The sequence below is a fragment of the Anser cygnoides genome, chromosome 6 (genome assembly GCF_040182565.1).
Source record: "Anser cygnoides isolate HZ-2024a breed goose chromosome 6, Taihu_goose_T2T_genome, whole genome shotgun sequence".
NCBI lineage: Eukaryota > Metazoa > Chordata > Aves > Anseriformes > Anatidae > Anser > Anser cygnoides.
In genome coordinates this window covers 9,904,655-9,928,129 of record NC_089878.1, presented here as the reverse complement: position 1 = coordinate 9,928,129, position 23,475 = coordinate 9,904,655, and the positions used below count along the sequence as shown (strand labels likewise).

The following is a 23,475-nucleotide window of genomic DNA, read 5'->3' as shown; positions in this document are numbered from 1 at the left end:
TTTCAAATTACTGTTTTGTTTGGACAAAAACAATAATTTAACAACTGACTGCATAGCAAAAATTTCAAGTAAAATACACTTGAAATGAGGATTTATTTTTTCTAAGGATAGTCTTTAAAAGTAAAAATAGCTCCTATTTCATTCCTACCTTTATTACTATTTTTCACGCTTGGAATAATGCAAAACCAAGGATAATTTCTCATGTTAACCAACCCTATGATCTATGCTTAAATACAGAATTGGGGTATTTCCCCTATCACATTAACATGGAGATGTGCTGCTCCTTGATTATTTTATCTGCTGTCTCCAGGTTTGCACATGAACACCATATGAAACAGCAACACATTTTATATGAAGTGTGAAGAAGGGAGCTTGTTAACATCTTTCCTTTTAAGAACATCCTTTTACAGACGTTTTTTAGGGTAAGGGCATGAAAAATGCATATATAAGCAGCTGAGATGTCACAGGTATAGTATGCATTGTTACTACATTAGCTACAAGAACCAAGTATCCTAACCAAACTTAAAAATAATAGTATCAGTATACACCAGAAGTGTGGAAATATGAAACACACAAAGAATTCTCACTTGAACAAACAGTACCGGTGTGCATGACTGTCTTTTTTAAAAAGTCTGGTGATTTTTTCCTTTTCTTGTTTTTGTTCTTTTTAACCTAAGAAAACTTGTGGAAATTGCTTTTGACATTTAAATCAAGGCAGACACTCTCAATTTTTGCTGTATTACTTCAAGAGAACAATTTCTTTACAGGTGCCACAGAATGCATTGTAGGTTTGTTATGCTTGTTTGCTTTCTAGCATGAGCAAAACATTCCTGCAGTAATAAAAGCTTCTTTGGATGTGTAGTAATTGTGTGATTGGCTGATCTGCTCTGGATGACCTACAATATTTAACGTTATCTGAATTGTACATACACCAAATAAAAACTTCGTGAACATAAATACAGGAAAATGTCACAAATTATACAAGAGTTACAAGTAAACTGAGTTTGCTGGATGAGTATATGGTGATACTGCCATCATTTCAGCATCATCTGGCCCGTGCTTTGAGTAACCAAATTCTACACTAGCCTTTCAAACTTCTGTAAACACTTCGTAATTCTGTACCTTAGTTGAAAGAACCTAGAGCATTTACAAGGAGTGGAAGTAGGGAAGAGAGGGGTAGCTGCTCGGGAGAGGAAAGCAGCACTGACAGGAAACAAAAAAAACATTCTTTGAGATGAGGTATGAAGCTACTTGAGTACAAAAAATCACACAGTGTTTTTTCCCAAAGACAAAGCTCTAAGAGACTGTTGCAAAATTCCATTTTAAGAAATTAGACTGCACTTATGTAAAACCAAATACCTTTGCAATAGAGTATGAAAGCACACTTAACAACAAAATTGCTGTCTGTTGTAGAACATATGCTGTTTAGCAGCTGCGCTTTACACAAGTGATTGCCTGTAGCTGCAGCAGACTTGATCCACCCTCACTGTCTAAACATTACTCTGTAAATGATTTCTATTCCACTGACAAAAAAAAAAAAACACCACTTGAATATACATCGTTAAAGGGCAGTTTCCAAGGAGGAATCCTTCACCAAGGAAGCTTTCTTCAGGAAAATATAACCCTTACCTGCAGAGGTGTTATTGTCTGACACTTGTTCAGCCATCTAGAGCACGGGCTAGTATTAAGGACAAAGAAAGTACGAATGGGGTGGAAGGCAGCAGCCTGAGAGGACCTTTCTCAAACACAGAAAGGCCAACAAGAACTTCTCCATCCCAGTTATGCTCCTCCCGAAGCCTAAGGAGACCATAAATTCTCAGCGCTCTGTCAGACCTCAGCCTCCCTGCTGACAGAGACCTTATTTGGGTTACTGCAGGCACAGGAAAAGGTAAGATCAGCAAACCCTTGATTACACAACAACTTGCTTTAGTCCTGACCAACCCTGCCAGGCCTAAATTTGAACTGAAAATCCAATTATGCGAAGTCCTGTGACACACTAATATCATCTTCACAATAATGTGACACTCAAATAAATCTAATGAAATTTTCTGGGGAAGTGTCTGATTATTAATTCATAAGCTGTTTGGCATACAGCCTTATTTCTTTTCATATCCACAGTATTCAAACAAAAACAATTAAGACTATTTTCTACTCCCAAAAGTCAAGCATTGTTTGAATATACAAGACAAACAGCCCTGCATATGATGAGCAGCACATGCTCCTGCTGGAATACTTACGGCACGGTAGAAAGATTCGTTACCATGAAAACTAAACACTAATGCTCAATTTCATTTGCCTTAGTGATGCTTACATATGCAAAGACTTTGTTTAAATATTGGAAAAAGACTGAAACACCAAAATCCATAACTTAGCATAGAATAGTTAATTTAAAAAATAAATACCACAGTCAGTGAGCACCTGAGCCCTTCCTTCCAGATTTTAGAGGTCTGAGTTCTTATTTCATATTTCAATCACACTTCTGTAATTCGAAAGACCTCCAGATTTATGGATGAATAATTTACACTGAACTATATTAAAATGGAAAAATGGAAAACAACTAGTACTGTTAACTTTGGCCTCATTCAATCACCATTAAGTTTGCTTCTTTTTTTTCCCTAAGCGTATCATGCAGTAGCTTCTTCCTTCATACTGCTCCTTCCTTTTAACCATATCTCTGGAACACCAGTGTAAGTTAACCACTGACTTTTATATTGCTAATGGTTCTTCTGGAAGAACATTTGTTTAAAAATAGCACTGATTATTCCCCTACATTCACCATTCTGAACATTTTGACTTCCAAGTTTATATCAATTCCAGTTAATTGTAATTAACATATTACATGAATTTTACCAATACCTAAAAATAACAAAACAGACCACTGCTTTGTTGTATTAGAAACTGTAACTATGTATATAAGGTTGCCGAAGTTATTACAGAGCTCTTCCCACCTCTTGTGTTGTATAATTTTTACAGTAAAATAGAACTTGAATAAGAGAAGAATTATAATTGGAAATAGACTTCTGTGGAATTCATTTTTTCTCCCTCACACAGGGAAAAAATCACTTTTTAAAAACAATCTGTATTTTTCAAGTGTAATGAGCTTCATAGCAATTGCATCCTAACCCAGGCACCCAGAGGCTGAACTGCCAAAAGTGTTGCAGAGGCCATTCTAATAATACTTCGTAATTTCTCTTTCCTTTAAAGAGCAGACACCTTAGAAATGCTATACCTTTAAAAAAGCATTACAACCGCGCAGTTACAAAGGAAAGTTGTACTGGCATAAGCTGCTTTGGTGGGATTTCACCTGAGCATGTTTCAGAAAGCATGCTGCAAGTACAGTGAACGTCTTCGTGAAGGAATAAGCACACCTGAACCCATCTCCTGCTCATCCCCTCTAAAATTCCCAAACAATTGCTGAATTTTCAAAGTCTTGATGCTTTAAATAAAAGGAAAACAAAGCATTATTCCACAGTTAATGAAACTACTCAATTACGGTCTCACAGGCCTAACCACGCTGATGTTACTGACAGTTGTACAAGTGAAGCTCTGTCACCCGCTGCACGCTTTGTATGGGGCTCTTGTTCTCTTGTCAAGTCCTCTGAAATCATGCAGAGTCAAAGCCTCTGGAAGAGCACAAAGCAAATGAGACAGTGCACTGCAGGAACTCCTGCGGCACGAGGAAACCTATGCACAACAATTCCCAGTCCTCCCGCTTTGACAGGGCTGTCCCGAGGAAGATAGCAACAGCTATTCTTGGTTACATTTAACTAATTTTTCAATCTCTCAACAAATCTGACAGGCCTTTTTTGTGTGTGTGTTTTTCTTTTTGTGTGTATGCGGTTTTGTTTTTTTAAATTCAAGGCAATTTCAATAGGTCCCTTTTCCAGGAAATTGAAACATCTGCATATAAAAAAATTAGCAGCTTTATCGTCAGCACTTTTTGCTGTTATAGCAAGGAAGAGATTCACAGTCTCACAGAAGGTGGGCTATTATTCTAAAATCTGTCACAGTATTTCTACTCAGCTACAGAAATATATGACTATGTAAAGCGTATCTACAACTAGATCAAATACATCTTACTTTCCAAAACTCTTCTCTATGCATTTTCAGTCTCAGGGGCCTGTTATTTCATTACTTAGCAGCATGTAATGACTCAAAACAAGCAACGTTTTTTAGCAAAACGAATCCCCTTGGACGCTCTGCAAGATAATTTTATCAAGGGCCAATGGTTTAAAGTATCAAATGTAATTATTTCTACAAATGCATGGCTTTGGGTATCTTGATTTAACAAAGCTGCAATGATGTATGGAAAATTATATCTATGTTGTCTTTTACACATTTTTCTTTTAGACTTGTATTTTAGATCCATCTTTATTTGTAGATAACATTCTGAGCTTTTTTCTTTTTTTAGTTTTCTCCATGTAGGTGTGACATTTAAAGACACATTTAGGCAAAGCCTAAAACTAAAGCCAGCAACATATCATCTATTGCATGGCCTAACATACAAATTAAAACAAAAGCATATATTTCACCTAAAATGAAGTGTGTTTTTTTAAAGCATTTTCAAAGTTTATAGTAGGAGCTTTAAAATGCTATTACCTAGCAAGAGATCTAATTCTTTTAAATTAGATTCCATCAAAATCAACTAAAGAACCTTTTTAGCTTACGTTAAATGGATCGTATTCTTAACATCTGGGTCACAGAACAGTAATTCCATAAGCAGAGAGGCATCATACCCTAAAGATGACTGCTCTTTGCTGTTTAATACCCACTGACACCACAGTAGTGCCAGCCCCCACTGTGTATCTGCTGATGGTGCTCCTCAACAAGAAGCTGCTCAGGCTGTCCTAGAGCTAGTCACGCTCATCAGTTCACAAGCACACATCCGCAGGCTGGCAGCTCATCTGACTGCTTTCCCATCTGCAGGCACTAATTTGAATATTTCCCCTTTTTCTCTGCCACTGAATCTAATAGAAACTGTAGAAACTTAGTTTGATATTGCTGTTCTTTTATACAACATTAAAAGTTGCTCTTTCTGGGCAAGTGTTTTGGGTTTGTGTGGCAAGGTTCTTGTAGCCAGGGGACCACAGGGTGTCCTCCATGCACAGTCCAAGCAGCACATTACATTAATCTCCCTACACTGAGGCTGTTTCACCCATGATGGTAATTGGTGAGCAATTTCCTTGTCCTTACTTCAACCCTTGAGCCCTTTCCCATCATATTTTCTCCCCCTATTCCCTTGAGGAAGAGGAGTGCGTGTGTGGTCATGGTGGAGTTTAGCTGTCCAGCCGGATGAAACCACCACAGTAAGGCAGAATCTTTTTCCCCCGTAAGCACAATTTTCTGGGAAACCTAATGACGGCACCTAAACAGATCCTCTGCTGATGAGTCCATGCATCCCCTTTCCCAAAGGGTCACTACACATACGTAACTCCTCCAAAAAAGTTCTCTATCCTATTCCAGTGACAACCTCCCCAGGCAATCTATTTCAGTGCTGCTGCAGATTTACTTTTATACATTTTAATATGTAGTCTCAACCTTTCTTATTGGATTTCTACTTTATTACTTCTTGTTGTAACAGGTCGTTTCCCTTTTTTTGCAGAAATTTTCGTTTTTGAAGATATATCCTGTCTCCCCTTAGTTTTCTTTTCTGTTAGCCATGCACTTTCACCTTTTCTTTGACAACTTTATTGCACAGACTTCTAGTCGTTCATGTTGCTCTACTGTAGATGCTCCGCTTCTCTGCTGAAGAGCAGGGCTCAAACTGAACATGATGCTGCAGTCAAAGCTACATGCCAGCTGAACAGAGCCGGAGGGTTATTCCACATCTCCCCTACAACATCCCTGGCTTGCATGGCAGTATGGCTTCCAGCTATTTTGCAATATCATGTCATTGTTGACTTATGCAACCTTGTTTTACACAACAAACCCTATATCCTATTATAAAGGAATGCTGTTTAATTGACCCTTTATCTTCTTGTTCCATGTTTGTACAGCTAATCTTTTTTGTAAAGGTAGAGTTTCCTACCTTTTTTTGCATTCCATGTTATTTCTTTAGATCAATTCTCCAATAGGTCAAGTTTTGAATTGTACTCCCGTCCTCAGCTATCGTTACTGTTCCACCCCCTTCAAACCCAAATAAAATAAAGCAGTCCACAAATTTAGTATTTTTTCTGTTCCATTTTCCAGGCCATTAATGAAAACATTCTTGCAGAAGCCTATTCAATATATCTGTATTTTTCCAATCTGTTTTCTGCTGATTTAGGAAAGTTTCCATCAGGCCAGATTTCAAAAGCTAAGAAACAGTATCCAAAGCTTTATTAAAAACATAAAGGCTCTTACCTATTAACAATAAACTATAAATTAACAATATTTACTGCTTCTCCTCTATCCATGAGACCTCTTATCCTGTTAAGGATGCAATTTAAACTCAATTGGTACATCTTTTCCTTGCAAATACATTTTCACTGCTAAATCTTTTCCTAGTTTCATCCAGACATTCACGAAATTATTCACTAAATTTTCATTTATTCATTCCCAAATTCTTTGAGAATTTAAGCTATAATGACTAGTGTTTCATTTCTTAGCTTTTATTTTTTCCTCTCATCTGAAATAGACATTTTATTTTCCATACACCAGACTAAGATCTTTTACCCCTGTATCTGGTATTAATTTCCTTAGATATCTTACTGGAGTTTTACAATACCAGTGAAGGAGTACAGAAATAAGTATACCTGTATTATCTGTCAGTTTTCTTCTCTCTAATGAATGTCAAACCCAGAACGATTGCTTATTTCATTTATGACCCTTCCTGATTATTTTAGAACCACATCTTTCCAACTCTGTCCCAATTATGCCATTAATATTAATATAATTTATACTTAAGCTCAATAATCCAATCAAGTAATCATTTAGCTTTTAGCTTCTCTTCTGGTTGACAGCACAGAAACAGTAGATATGTATTTTGTGTACTTTCTTCCATCGAACTGAGAGGAAACTTGGGTTTCATACGTGTATTTGGACCCATAGTCTTATTAGCTACAAAAGCTATTACTAATGTACGATTATTGGATTTTACTTCTGTAATTCTTTAATATGCCATTCCCCATAATTTCAAAATCTGTTCCACAGTCATCAGAAGTGTCCAATGCACCTTTTGATAAAGTTTTACACCAAATAAAATTTCAGAAAATTAAATGGTGTTGTAATATATTATACGTAGAAATTTAATATACCTGACAGAGAAGCTGCAATTGTCCTGTTAATAACAGAAATTAAACAGAATTTACTGTGTGGGGAACCTGAGAGAAATTAATGATATAAAAATAGTAAAAGTACATTTCAACAGCATAATGAAAACCACATTATCAAAGGTTCTCTACAATTTTAATGACCTGTGAGTGCATTTTAATTTAAATGTTTAAAGCAGTACTCTACGCAAATTCTTAATCTAATAATATTTATGCTATTGATTCTGACTTATCAAGGGCTAGATATATAAACAATTTAGCCTAATGGCCTGTTACTATATGATTTGAGCCTTGCAATAAGGATTTCAAAATCAAATGTAAAACATTAAAAAAAATTTCCAGATATTTTTTCCACTGTTTCAGGGATACATTTCATCTCAAATGGACCTTGGGTTTTAAATTACATATTAGCTATTACAGGATATTACAATAACACAATGCATTGTCTGTCCTTGGAGTGAGTGCACTAGCTCAGTCATATTTGCATTTACTTAAAAGTAAGCACAGGCATTTGTTAGATCATTATTTAGGTACAAGACACAGAAGAGACCTTAAATTATTTTCATCACCATAGCTGTATCATTAATGGCACAGTCAATACAAATGTTTACAATTTTGTCTCAAGGATACAATTTCATGACAATATATTTGCTTTTTACTGAACATGATACAATCCAAATACCTACATTTCAAAATTGGATAAACTCCTGGATAAGTTCACTCTGTGAATTTTTGTTAACTTTAACTAACATTTTATTGGGGAGGTAAAGTTGACTCACATATTTAAACTAAGGCTACACTTCAAGTTCCCTTTATACCACATAGAATTATTTTCATTATTGTAAATAAGAACAATTTACAGCATACTCTTTAATAAATACATCGCCACATTGAAATGAATTATTGTATGAAAGAATGTAAGTCACATAAGAGATGGGAGAAGTGACAGAATCTTTTGATATAGTCAAAGAAGATGAGGTGGAACATAGAAATTTGATTCCAAACGTCATATAAAATGATCTGTCGAAGGCAAGACACTTCTATACCTAATGCTTTCCACTGGAACAAGTGCTCAGAGCTCAACTGTTGAGTGAAAGTGCACTATTAATAATTTAGATTAAAACTGTAGTTCAATAAATGAGCACTACAGGACAGAGTTCTCAAAGCATCCTTGTTTTAAACACAATTTTAACTCACCCTCTTGCCCTCTACAGACTCTGCCATTTATTTCTAAATAAAATAATAAAAATAATACAGTAAAATACTATAATTCAGATGAAGTAGTCTAAAGTAGTATCTTTTGTTAGGAGGAAAGGAAGTAGAAACAATACACCCAGGAAATGTGAAATGGAAAAAAAAAGAGTATGGTTCTGTTGTTGGAAAAGATCTGTTAACCTCGTACCTAAGATTCTAGATTATCGCTTAGCCAAGTCAAAATCTAGTACATTCACACAGGCCCATATTTTCTGATGTCTTATTTCTGGACCCACTCCAGTTTTCTAATCCATTGATTAAATAAAGACATCAAGGCCTCTGGTAGGACTCATTTGGGAACATAGTATCTGCAGAAGCACAGAGACTTGCCAGAACCTGCCAACTAACAGTACTCGTGAATTTCAAAGAACAAGAGAAGCCAGACAGGCACACTACCTGTGCAGTGCTTATGTATTGTGGGGTGAAACATAACTCCATAGAAATTTGCTATAAAAAACCTGATGACTTCAGTAGAAATAGAAATAAAAGCAGAACTTCATAAAACAAGAAATATTCATCCATTTACAAGTCAAAACAAAAGGAAAAGATATCTATGAGAGTCTAAGATGGAAGTTTCTAACCACTGAATGATGAAAAGGGAAAGCAGAAATGGACTGACTGGCAGGTGCCTCAGGAAGACTCAGGTACTAATAGGTAGGCAGGCTGTGCAGACAATTATTTCCAATACACATTGACAAGTGCTTTAAAGAGCAATGGAACATAGATATACACACCACTATACATTATAAAAACATAAAACTTACAGGTTAAGGACAACGAAAAGATGAAAACTGAAATAAATGGTAATTTTTGTCAGAAACAACTTGCGTACCAGTATCAAACAGAAAAACTCCCTTTGAAAAATAAAATGGATACAAATATACAAAAAAATCACCATATACATATCATTACGGAGAGAGGAAAAGACAGAAGTTGATTCTGACTACAACAAAGTAAACAAAAATATTGTTGTGTTTTTCTTCGGAAACATTTTAAACTCTAACAGCAGTTCCCAAACAAGAAAAATAAGCCCATGTAACAGTTTTAAGAACCTAAAAAACCACCTACATTTTAGAATGTTTACCTCAATCTGGAAAAGTAAAAACTACAATTTAGTCCTAAAAAGCAACTTTGAAAAATAAAGAAAAGAGTAAACAAAATTATTTCAACCAAAAAAACTGTCAGAAATTCATCTTTGATTTTGCACAACCTGCAAACTAAAACAATACATCTTGCTCCATTCGAGTTGAGAAATTTTCAACTGTTAGTAGATGACCAATTTTTTGCCTTTAGTCTCCCAGATGTTGTATCTTTTAAACCCTGGTAAAACAGGCTGAAATGCCTGAAAAGATTGCAAGTGCTATGGAATAGGCCAGGATTTCTCCAAAGTTACAAAAGAAACAGAACAACAAACATGTCTAGTCAGTGCTCTTTCTCTAAGGTGATTATATCAGGCTCTTGAGAAGTAGTTTGCTAGTTTCAGCTAATCAGAGTTCCTATTAGTTTCTATTGAGAGTAATTTTTTCAGGCAATCACATTAAAAAACTGATACTTAACCTGTACTATTTATAGGTATGAAACATGTCACTACAGGACAGACTGCTCTCAGTCATGTTGGACAACCACCCTTCACCGCAGCTTACTAAAATGTAACTGAAAAGAATGTTGCATACCTTTGGATATCTCTTGCCTATCTTCGCAGAATCTTTAACTGGACCATATGAAGACCTTTCAGCATCAATCATTTTTTGCTGCCTGGCTTCCTGAAGAGCTTTCTGGGTGGGACCCTCTAAACCTTTTTTCCTTTCACATTCATGGCATGCTACAAAATAAAACCATCATTAATGTAATCAGGATACTTTTTTTTTTTTTTTTTACTTAATCTTCTGATCTTCTGGAAAATGTTTCTTTACTTGATATTATCTAGACACGTGAAATTCTATCAGAAATTCCACTTTAAATAAAGATATCCAGGTTACTGTGCCATGCACGTCAAGTATTCCAAGACTGCATATAACACTGTTCCACTGATTGCTTTGTGACCTGTTTCAGCATAACTAATGATACCCTAGACTTTGCCCACAAAATGCTACAGAGGCTTTGGATCTTGCTGTACAGAAGAATCACAGTAAAATGGATGCAACTGATCATCTTGCTGAATCCTAATATTTCCACCAATGCACTTCTCTAATTTACAGCCTGAGTTTCCTTTTGTTTCCTTGTCCTTTCTCCCAATGCACCTTTTGGACAAGGAATTACTTACCAATAGGGAACAGCACAAAACTCCTTAGCTGTTATCATAGCTGTAGATTGTCAGAATAGGCTGAACGGAATACAAGGAAAGGTATAGCCCATACAGACTATTGCACGGTGCATCTGGATCTCCCAGGATCTGGCAAAAAGTATACTATTCTCCAACACTCAGTATTGGCAACTTCCATATGTCCGAACACAGTCCCTTGCAATCCCTGTATCTTGTTAAAATGGTCTGCAATGTGTGTGAACGTCAAGAGGGAAAAGAAAGGAATACTAATTCCAACAGGTTTTTTGCACTTACCACCCCTCCAGTTCTTTGCAAAAAAAAACTCACATTGAAAAAAATTAGAGCTAAAATCCAGACTGAAACAAATAAAATTAACACTACACATTCCTAAATGTTTGCTGTTGTAACAAAGTTTTACTAACCTTTTTTCAACCTTGACCACAAAATTCAAACTTTGACTTACTATAGGGGGAAAAAAAAAGAAAAATCCCTCTCTGCTCTTGAGGCAAAAATCATGGATCAAACAAGCACAAAACCTTGTTGTATACCCAAACTGTGACACACTAACTGATAAAAAGAGATATGTCTGCTCCGACTAAATATTCACATTCTCATTGCTTTCAAAGTGAACGCTACAGATACCCTAAGTAACTTTTTCTGAGGAGCTGTATACTGCAAAATCGTTTCACATGCAAACACTTTCTCCTCACTCAATAACTGCTACCCACTAATTAGCATGTTATTCACAGGGTACTTGGTTTGCTGGTGCCTTTGAAATACACATAAACCAGCACAGTTATGACAGTTGAAGGGCTTAAAAAGTCAGTAAGCACTGAAAAATGGCAAAATACCAAAGAACTGTTGGATTGGGCTTGCACTAAGATGGCAACAGCTTGTGTTTACAGATTTTTCTATTCTGATTGCACTGTAGCTAGAAATGGGACAACCAGGTTTAAGTACTTAACTGGTGTCTTTTAAATTACTTCTTACATGACCTTCTAAGAGCACTTACACCACATAAAGGAAAGAAAAAGCACAATAAACAGCCCTAGCAATGAGTTAATTCAACCATGAGTAAAGAAATTCATTGAGTGCAACTTTTGAGTATAATTGGGTAATAAATTAGCAGCTGTTGTTTTCAGAAAATACAATAAATGTACTGAGCAAGTAACAGTTTTATAACACATTTTTAAAACCACTTGTTATACTAGCATTCAGTTCGGTTTATAAGTAAGCAACAATCTAGATTGCTTAAATCCTTTAGGCAAAAGTGATCTTTTTTCATATCACCACTTAAAATTAGGTCTTGATCCCTAAGTAAGGGTGCAAGTGCTGAAAATGTAAGATCAAGTTATACCAACTTATCCTTCAGAACTGACTTCTGAGTAAGCATAGCAGAGAGAGGAAAATTCTATCAAATGGCCAAGTCCTAATCCTAACTGTGAACTAGTTCCTCTCCTATTGTTAAGTGTCCTTTCTATCAACTCTAAATGTGGCAAGTGAATAGGAAACAAAAACTTATACCTGCAATTATTTTAAGAACACCTGAAGAAAACTTCCTCTTCAACGATTTGGGTATGAGCACTCTTTGCAAAAAGCTAAATGGCAGTCTGACTGGCAGTGGTACAGCAAAAAAAAAAACCCACACCCTATCAAATAAATAACTTTAAATTACATGCTCTACTGTGGATGCTATCCTATTCAATTATTTGAAAAGCATCACACTGATGGCTGCTACATCAAATGCCTTAGTAAATCCAGAATAGTGGTCTTAAACATTAAATAGTTTCACTTTTTTTTCCTACCTAGCTACCAGATACAAAGTTATAATGAAAACTTCGTGAATGCTATGAAATTTCCCTTGGTTCTTAATTACGTTCTCTATATGTCTCACCCTGAAAACAAGAAAACCCACAATGGATTGGATGTGCTGGACCACATTGCTACCGTTCAAAACCTCTAACTCTTGAGCAATCCTGAAACCATTTATAAGCCACTCTGGATGCCCTCCAGCCAAAGCCATCGTTCCAGGTGTCATCTGGTCAAGTCCAGGTGTGGGAGAGAAGCAGCACCAGGGGCAGTGACAGAATCTCCTGTGGCAAGGCAAACAGCCATCCTCATACCACCCTGCTCTGCAACAAAAGCAGGCAGCTAGCCAGAAAAGGCATCTCACCTTGGCAAATGACAACTTGCCAATCTGAATGTTCATTGTCTTCTAACCAAGACATAGGAACACACAGAAGTCAGTCCTGAAGACATAGCAACTGAGAAAATACAGCTGTAGGTCTCCTTACAGCAGAGACTTTTGAGTCCAACGCTACTTGTTCCTTCCAAACTGAAACTTAAATTTAGAGAAAAATGCAGCAAACGTTTCTCCATCTATGCACTGCTTGCTTCTCAAGGTCTCAATTATACCTTCTTATGAGTAAGAATTCAAGAGGCAATAAAAAGTATCTGAATAAAACTATTACCCACTGAGACACGCGTAGATGACCAACAGAGTGCAATAAGAATTATGTAGTATTAGCAGACAAAGAAATGAACTGAAATATCAGTTAATTTGTGATATGCAGCATATTAAGCAAAGTAAGACTTGTACAAGCACATGGGTGGCTGATGAGCTTAATAATTTGTGCTGGAGACAACTTATTTTATTTTTTTTTAATTTATAAAGTGCTCCCCTGCTTGTCACTTTTTGGTACTATAAAGTGCTCTCAAGAGTTTTGGAGAATAAACAAGTACTGTGAACAGCCGGAGAGCAGTTTTTAGAATCACTCAAATAACTAATCAAAGTACGTGTAGTTTGAAAAATACAGTTGGGGCATCTACAATATAAAGCACTGGCATGAGGGAAGAACCCCACTATCTATCCTCAATCCAGAGTATAATGGAAAGTTGAATGCTACATGCCCGTCTCCTAAGTAAGAAAATAAAAAGCCCGTTCTCTTCCTCACTGTCTGAAGTGGGATGAAGATGAGTCCAGTGCTCTTCAACAGGGCAGAGGTTTATACCCTCAGCTGTAAAAAAATGTAAAGACTAAGGCAGAGCACATCCAATACATATAGCCACAGAAAGATACTTGGGGCCTGAATTGTGCTTTGCTGAGGAATACGGTATTAATTCATACAAAAACAGAACCAGAATCCAAAACAGAAAGATACTGTGAACACTGAAGAGACCACTTTTTTAACACATCTGAACTCTATATTTAAAGAACTTTTTATTTTAGTAGCTATTTGCTTCCATACAAAATTAAAACTGTAGCTTAGTTTATACCAGGTAGGACTTCAAAACCCTTTCAAGTCCTTATAGAAAGGAAATCTGGTAAGTTCTTGAACTGAACAGAAGAGAACTGTAGTTGGGTGTGTTTCAAGGGACTCCTGGAAATCCTAGTTGCAAGACATGCTTTGCTGGGCATGGTGCATCACGTGGTCACTGATGTGGCTGAAAAATTTGGGGTTCTCTAATATCAAATCTGAAGTTCTGCTCACAATGAAGGTAGGTTCAATCCCCCTTCCCCTGTGAACATTTTATTGTCAGAGAGTAGAGTTCACTGTTTCCCCCCCTTTTTTTTTTTATCATCTCATCTATTTTCACTAATCTTTTTGAAAACTACTTTAAGACTTACCTCCCTCTGTCAAATGTAATTGAAATTGGAAGGTTGAAAATTATTAGTTGGAAGAGATGCTGACAAAGAATGGGATAGCATAGATTTCACTTAACTTGGAAACAAGAGGACAATTAAGTGCTAGTTTTTGTAGTTTTTTTTGATGGAGTTAAGAAAATGTAATAGTTATGGATTTATTCAAAACATCAGGTAAGTAGTACCATACCATACAGATAAAGACCTTATCCCAGCAGGTATTATATCAGCTTGCATTACTATTAACCTTCTGTAAAAGTGAGACATGCTAAAATATGACGCTGGATTTCATAATGCTAGTATTTTCAAATTGTTCCCAGACTGCCATGTATACCTTCTCACAGTCAGCTGAAAAAACTCAATCGTGAAAAAAGAGTTAGTGGAAAAAATAACAAAAATCTGACAAAATAAGATTTCTACGACAAAGTCCTTCCACAGTTGCTCATTCATATTGTCATGAGCAGTTTCACTGTCCTCAATGGATACACTTTAGAATAAACATTCAAAAGATACAATTGCCACTGTCACCACCACAGCTGATAAACATTTATAGTACAAGCATTTTTGATTTATTGATACACCTTTTTTTAAAAAAAAAAATTATTACAACACAGAACCCATAACCAGTCTGAGTTTGTTGATAGAAATATTTTACCTTTTGTCACAGGACTCTGAACTGCACATCCAGACTCTAAGTTATGTAATGTAGCTTGTAAACCTGTAACCTATTGTAAAAAAAAAAAAAAAAAGAGAAAAAGGTGATATCAAAATTTTGCTTTTGAACTGTCTGTTCACAACACACAGCATTTATATCTTCATATTTAAATAAATTATATGTATTTTTTTTCCTTTTCTGATTATCTTCAAGTTATAAACATTAATCCTAATTCTAGATTTTGGAAATGTCTAGTGAAACAACATGATAAAATACAGGCAACATAGAATTTCTTCAAATACTTTTTATAACTCCATTAAAACAATACAGACAAACAAAGTACTTGAGATCACACAGCAACCTCAGCTTTTACTGCTCTCACTGATCTTTAACTTAATGGCACAATATGACATGCAGCTTTATCATAAAGAAAAATGACACACAACTTGTTAAGTTACAGAAAAGCCATCAGTCTAGAATTCTTCATCCAATTCATCACTGGATAGGTCTTACTCGAGACTTAGCGGATAGGTTCCTGAGATTTCATAGCTTTGGAACTGTTTTATGTTTTGTACTCCTTATTCAGCATAATTGTATATAGACAGTAACCTTTCTTTTTAGGACATCTTTCTTTTATTTAATGCAATTTCAAATATGTAATCCTCAGTCATTTTAAAGTAAACCCTCAGGTGACCTGAGCAAAACTGGAGGCAAAGGAAAGGAGGAAATGAGAGATGAGAACTATTAGAAGAGAACATGAGCATGCTGAATTCCTTTCATGTCACCCACATGCAGGTAATGCTACTGCTGAAAAGCAGTGTATTTTCAGAGTTTCATTTTAAGTAAACAACCTATTGGCTAAACACAGGAAAGATAATCTCTGTTCTTCATCCATCCTATCTCTGCTTATAGTACCTTCTGCTAAAAGAGTGGAATGTCATGTATATCAACATATACATCTCATAGGATTACAGGAGTAAAATATTACTCCATTATTCCTCTCGCAAGACAGAAAAACTGCGTCTGGTACCTACTATTTGAGGTAAATTACATTAAGGTAACTAAACACCTGGTTATAACTAGGAAAAAAAAGAAACAGTAATAAACTTAGACATTTCTAAAGGCATAGATGGAACCATATGAATCTGTGGGGATAACATACCTTTCCTCAAGATGTTGAGGCAAAGCAACCCAGGGTCTGCACATTATTTGCTCAGTGCTGCCCTTCAAGAGTCAGCAATGACTGAGAACTACTACCTTACGGCACTAAGACTCACATATTTTCATTATTAATATTTCACCAAATAACACAAAACTCACTATCCTGCTTCAAGCTATCAGATAAGTGAGTTGATTTACCAGAAATATCCTGTTTATTTATCGAATTATATACCAGAAGCATTCCATGCAGCTTTGCAAGAGGTGTTCACCATAATTTTACCTGTCCAACTGCTCTGTCTCTCTCCAAACTAGTTAACATTTTCTGTCTCAGTGTAGTCTGGTATTTTTCAGTCAGCTGCTTCAGCACTGGTTCATAGGATGCATAATGTGCCTTCAGCCTATGAGCAAGAAGATGACAAATAGTTCCTCAACAACTTCACAAAACTACTAATATCCTAATCTTACACAGTTAACAGAATATAACAGAATTTCAGAAGGACAGAATTATGGAATTAAATGTTAAAAAATTAATTATTATACCTCTGTACCAATGGCCTAGCTTGAGCTTATTTGCAACCAAAGCATTAGAGTAAATTCCACATAGCAAGTTCAAGGTGTAAAAAAAGAGAAGATACCAGCTACAGGAATCACAATTGCAAAGGTTCTGAACTCAGTGGGATACCAGTTACCTTTACAAAGGACAAAGGATCCAAAATCATTACATATTCACAGCAAAAGATCCGGGTGAGAGAACATGTCATTGATATTTTTAACTATTAGAAATACTGTATAATTATTAATACCACATCACACCATGGAAAACATACAGAAGTTCATTACAAATTAATAGGCATGGAAGCATACAGTACATAGAAGAATAGTCTGATGGAATTAGTTTACCAAGACACTAAGTAAACGCATCTAGCTTTACTATAACACTTCAAATTCCACCATATTATCTTATTTCCAGGCAACAACTTGGCTTTTTGTTTTGCTTTTTTACCTTTTAATGTCACAGATAAGCCTGTTTTTCTCCTGGACCACTCGCTTATGATGCATTCGATGGAAGTCACGTTCTTTCTGCATTTTTAAGAAAGCCTCTTTTGCTTTGCTACACGTAAACAGAAAATACATGAGAAAGGTATTAGCCTCCTCCTGTTGCATGTTGAATACACACAGATACATGTTCAGATATACACATGACTACTTCTGCTACTACACCCTGTGGTGAAGAACATGCTTTTGAGGTCTCTTTGCTGCTCAGCGATGTACAAAACAGTGCAGACTTTCACCATTACCTTTCTTCTGTTCCTTTATACAGAATCCATAGGGATTCTGGCATTATACATCCCAGAGTTGAAGTCAACCTTATTTTAGGCACAAGGCATCTTGTGGAGGCACGTATTCAAGGTGCAGGTAATCAGAAAACAATACTCTTCTTTGGAGTTACTAGACTTTGGAGATACTAGACTTTCTAGTATTTACATCAGATCTGGAGCCCATCATAACAGCACATTAGAAGGACACATGCAGAGGGTTAACTGTACCATTGCCTTGCAAATTCGTGTTTTTAGAGAGCTTCTGGAAAAAAAAAATGCACTAAAAATGTTCTAGGCTCTGTTCAATAGCATGCAGCCTGTCCCCAGGTGTTATCTTCCACACGAGAGCAGAAAGGAAAAGATCAAATCCAAAACTAACTGCAAACTTACTCATCACCTGTTTTTCCCCTACGCACATTCTACATACAGCCACATGACATCCAGCTTTGCTACTCCATAAACATAATAGAAAATAGCCTAAATATATTTAGTATATACAGATTCTCCTTGCCTTTACTGAGGTGGGTTTGGCAGGGAAGATTAGTAGATGCATTGTTTAATCACAAAGGAAAACTGAAATTACCTTGCACAGTAATTAGATATTTGTTCTTTGCAAAAATAAAGCTCTCTTCCTCTTCAACAGGAGTTGAATAGTTAGAAAAGCCATTATGACAGTGTAATATGCAAAAATTACAGGTCCAAGAAGACGACCTGTAACTATTACATATAACTTGCATTATATTTAATAGTACAAATAATACATATTTACTATATATGCACACATTTGCTTTATTTGTTCCTATACAAACTATCATATGAATATGCGCACATTTACATGTGAATTGCTGCTCGTAGCAGGGGCGGTTAGAGCTGTAGAGCACAGAATCTAATGACACTGTGCAGCAGTCAAAGCTGTCAGGGAAATGAAAAAAGACAGGGCTGCCCCTGCAGGAACCACTGGGAAAAGACTCCCAGGAGCCATACGCATGTACATAGCTTTGTGTATGTGTGCGCAGTAATATCAGAAGTTGTGAAACAGAATAACTTGGGATATTGGCATTGAGATACAAAGTACAGATTAATGATTCTGCTCAAGCTCGTGTGAACAGCAAACAAACTGAGAGGTAAATGAATCAATGATTTCAGAATAGTTCTGTGAAACGCCTCCATCATAACACCACTCACATAAAATGTGACTTGCCGTAAGACCTTGAATACAAAACCCAACCCCTTCAAGCTAAGCAGATGGGTTGTTCTTTGAGTAAACGTTGCTACAGCCACAGAAAAGTTAATATCCCATTATTTTGGTTAAAATATTTGTCAGACTGTAGTCAAAGTCTCTCCATTTGAACTTTTCTCAAGCAATTAGTTTGACAACAACAGCAGAAGAGGGAAGGGCTTGATAAAACCAAGCATGTTTTATGCCCTGATCTGACTGAACTCAAGTTGTATTCAATTCCTCAGGATGCTGCAAGTTGTAGCCTTCAACATTTTAATGAATATAAAGACAATTTTAGAAAACATACATGAATAATATTTAATACGAATTAAACTCAACTGGTCTACTATATGAGATAAGAGTCAACAATTTTCAGAGATAATGTTTTCAAATTTTTCTTGTATATTGGGAAAGTATCTCTACTACCAGAGAAATACCACAACAGATAACCCCCCCTTATCAAAGGATCAGAGCTCAACTGTAGCCTTCAAGATAAAATAACGTGAAATGGAATACACTAAAGGTATATTTTATCTACTGTCACACAACAAACCAATTTCTATCAGAATATAATATCTGTTTTTAAAGTTTAAATAAAAATTAGCAGTGTACCTAAAGTGTATATAAGCCAGTAACTATCACTAGCTTTGGAATAGAAGAATTATGCTCATTTATTTCTTTTAACGTATGCATTCCAGTGATTTTGTTATATATCAAGACGGCTCTGGATCTTGGACAACCTATTAAAAATATGTATTCATTGTAAACAGGAACTGAGGCTGCTGATTTTCTCTTTAAACAATTAAAAGCCACAGTGAAATGTAACCAACAGGCTGAAATTTAGTCTACTTGCTCACCTGCTTGCCACGCAATCATGTAAATGCTACATTAAAATACCCAAAATACAATTACATACCCCTTCTAGACACTGTAACTCTACCACCAATTGTTAAACTACATTAAAGCAGAAGGTACTTTGCTTACAGTCATTTAGCCTGGGCCTCCTTACCATTTAAGCCGCAAACAACACCTCTTTCAGCTGAAGGTTGTCAAGAGTAGCAAGCTCAAAAATACCAGATGTAATTAAAAGCTATCTTCAAATACACTTCACAGCACTGCATTCGCACCATGAAAGCTTTCTGACTGATCCACATAGCAAAATCTAGGTCTGTCTTTGATCATGAATCATTATTTTCTAACTAGTCAAATCAGCATTTCTTCAGTGCTCTTAGGCGTTCTGGTTTGAGTATATATTGGTGAGTTCTCTCTCACGAACTTGAAAACCCAAACTGTCCTCCAGGTAATTTTGGCTCCTGCCGGAATATTTGCTTTATTATAGCAAGGGTACTGACTTCGGTTATTGAGTGGATAAACAAGAAAAAAATTAACAGCCACATCAATGAAAGGATTTAGCATAGGTTGTTACAATCAGTTTTTTTTACAATCAGGTTTTATCTAAAGGACAAAGGACATGGTATGTACAGCAGAATTGCTCTATTTCACTCTTCATTCCATAAATAGTACTGTTTTCATTCATAAAATACTCAAAACAAGTAACTGAAATGAATGTCACAAGGCGCACAACTTAATAACATTAACAACATTGAAAGCTTGGAAAATTATCTGAAATTTATTTGAAATAAGAGGTTGAAAAATAATGTAGCAACCATTATTATCACAGACTGTTTCACAACTACATATGTTCACTCGTGAGGGCAGCAGAAAGACTATGAAAATAAAGTTCTCGCTACCATCACAGAAAGGAGTACCTGTAGTTTAGTTTGCGTTTTAATATGGTACATGCAGAGTAAGTGCAGTATTTAACAATAAATGCCAATATAAATAATTTGTCCACTTCTAATTTGTGACCTATCAAACTCCTCTATATATCACTGTGATCTCTGGAATGTCAAAAAGGCAACATGACCAGACCTCTGTTGTTTTGTGTTTCATGAAACACTACAACATGAAGAAGCAGAGCTGAGTTTCAGTTCATGGATTTTTTAGTTATTTTTTTTAAGCACAGTTCACTTCAGTGACTGTTGGGAATTTTATTTAACAGATTGCCAATATGCTCGGTTCCTACAGGCTATGTCTTTTCTCTCTCCTGCCCTCTTCCCGTTGCACATTATCATTCTGTCTTTTAGTCTGAACTAGGCATCTGCTACAAAAAGTTTTATGGTGCCCTGTAGAAAGGGCGTATAGAAATCCTAATGGGGAAAGAAAACAACTCAGGACCATGGTGAAAAGATTTTGAGCTTTATGTTCTTAAACAATCATGAAGAAATAACACAAGCCCACATCAACTCATATCAAGTCACTATCAGCTCCCACTATCTTGTTATGGCACATGCTGCTTCATACAGGAGGAAAAAAAAAGAAAAAAGGTGAGAAAAGGAAGGAAAGTCTGTTAAAATTACTACTGAAAATAATAAGTTTCATATGGGCCAGATTTTGTCTAGCCTTCTTTTATAGCACATTACAACCTCTTGCTCTCCCATTCTAACAGGAGACATTCAACACACAAATCCAATGTCCAAAGAAACTGGAGATGAAAATTAAGACATTTTATGTGGCCCATGCACCAGTGCAAGGGTCTAAATGACTGCAATATTTGACTTTATGATTATTAAAGCTGTTTACATAGCTTATAGACTATGGCCAATTAGTTTATTTATTTGAAATGTTATAAGTGATTATCATTGGAAAATCATTTGATGATAGTTATTACCATCAGCAATGATTATTTAAAATCTGAGTAGCTATTTTTCATGTAGAGGAACAATCTAAATGAAAATGAGTAGCTTGAGCAATCTTGACTAAAATCAGAGATGGAGTTAACTTATTTTTACAGCCCCGTATTTTAAAATTATGCACTTGCAAAAATCAAAGTAAGTGCATTATTAGCTCTCAGGGTTAATTCAATCATCATGTATAGATCTACCAATTCTTCAGTATACGTAGTTAATTACTACATCTCCATTAAATAGGGTAAATATTTTAACTCTCTGATGACTGTATTTGTAAAATCAGGTTCTGCAATGTACACAGATATAATCAATGATGGTCATTTACGCTGACATACCATTTAACTCTCAGACCAAAGCAACAGATTTTTGCATTTTTAAATAAAAATGTATAGTTTTTTCCCTATGCTGATATTTCATGGCAGCTATAACTTACAGTACTGTATTTTAATACAAAATGCATATAATCATTTATTTTGTACTTCTACATATTATACTGTCATAATTCTTTGTAGTAATTTGTTGTGATTACTGGATCTTGAAAATTATGTTCTATAGCCCAGTAAAGGCAAATAATTGAAATTAAGATTTAGGTTTCTAACAGAGCTCAGAAAAAAAATTAAACTAATTATAAATGTCACCTAGAAGCAAAAATATGTGCAGCCAGCATAATGAACAGAAATTTATTTTTTAAGATTTATTTTATCTGGCCTTTTACTACCGTATAGCAAAGTTTCATTAAAACCAAGTAACATACTTAGCAGCAAGTTTATAGTTGTCCAGATCTTTCCTCAAACGCATGTTCTCAGCCTGAAGTTGCTGGTTCTGAGTATACACAGTTGGCACCAGTCCGACATCTTTGGCTGTGAAGGCACCTCTCTCTATTAGCTCATACCTAGTAGAAAAGGGAAAGGGATTTTGGATTTTATTCCATTTTTCCTATTTCTCAGTTCACTGATGTTTCTTCTCTTACGTTAGCATTTATATAAAATAGAATCAGATATTTACCAACTGAAGGCATTTACCTCTTTTATAATCATTAACAGTTAGCAGTATTACTACTCCTGTGTTCTATTTTTCCACTTTCATTCTAAAAATGCATTCTTACTGTTTGTAATTCTAATGACATGCCCTCTATGACACTACTTCAACTATATTATATATATACTACTTCAATAGTTCCATTCCTTCCTTTCTTCCAAATAATTTAAGACCAAAAAATTTTTGTTTAAATACTGATTTAACATTCTAAGCTTTTGTATATATACACACAATGCTTTTTCTCTCATATGCTCAAATACACGCAAGATATTTTCTTTTCTGAAGACTCAAATAAGATGACAAAGTTGTGAAAAACCAGGATGAATGATTCTAAAGGCTATCATCAACATGGAACTCTAAGCTCACATCAGAAAATCTCTTCATTCCTGTTCTTCATTGCTTCCTGTGTGCTTACGTCACCTTCTCCTTATATTTATCTATTTTACCAGCCCCTGAGGAAACAAGAGTCTATGATGTAGAAGCCTGAAGGCTGCTTTTGTTAAATAAGTGTACAGACTAACTTGCATTTTGAGCAGCAGAAGTGAATCTGGGGCAGCATGTAATTCTTTGTAGAAGCCAGGAGCAACTGAAAGTATTTAAGTATCCTCTATCAAAAAAAAAAAAGAATAGCGTTACTAGAAAAGATTCAGAAAAACATGACTGTCACTACACAAAGTAAATGATTCTGCAAAACTACACTTGTTCAAGGAATGATTATAAGCTATCAGGATTTGTCAGAGTATTTCAAAACACATCAAGATTCAAGCCTACATATATGATAAAATACTTGTGCTCACACTGCAGAGGTGATTCCAGAATCCAGTACAAAATATGCATCTGTTTGCTTTTATCCTGAAAGAAGGAAGGGCAGGACCTTCAGCTACTAGAAGCTTTTACAGATCCATTGAAGATAAAGACGTGCA

General features: G+C 35.6%; 1 protein-coding gene across 4 annotated transcripts in view; it reads right to left on the bottom strand.

Moving 5' to 3' along the window:
- Window positions 1-23,475, bottom strand: part of SPAG16 (sperm associated antigen 16) — a 398,441-nt gene that overhangs the window by 345,209 nt on the left and 29,757 nt on the right. For all 4 annotated transcript variants that reach the window (XM_048058307.2, XM_048058308.2, XM_048058305.2 and 1 more), the window contains exons 5-9: window positions 22,269-22,406; window positions 17,230-17,337; window positions 16,507-16,624; window positions 15,066-15,135; window positions 10,178-10,326 (exon numbers count right to left, since the gene is read on the bottom strand). In XM_048058307.2, coding sequence (XP_047914264.2) covers window positions 10,178-10,326; window positions 15,066-15,135; window positions 16,507-16,624; window positions 17,230-17,337; window positions 22,269-22,406 — 583 coding nt within the window. The remainder of the gene's footprint in view (window positions 1-10,177; window positions 10,327-15,065; window positions 15,136-16,506; window positions 16,625-17,229; window positions 17,338-22,268; window positions 22,407-23,475) is intronic.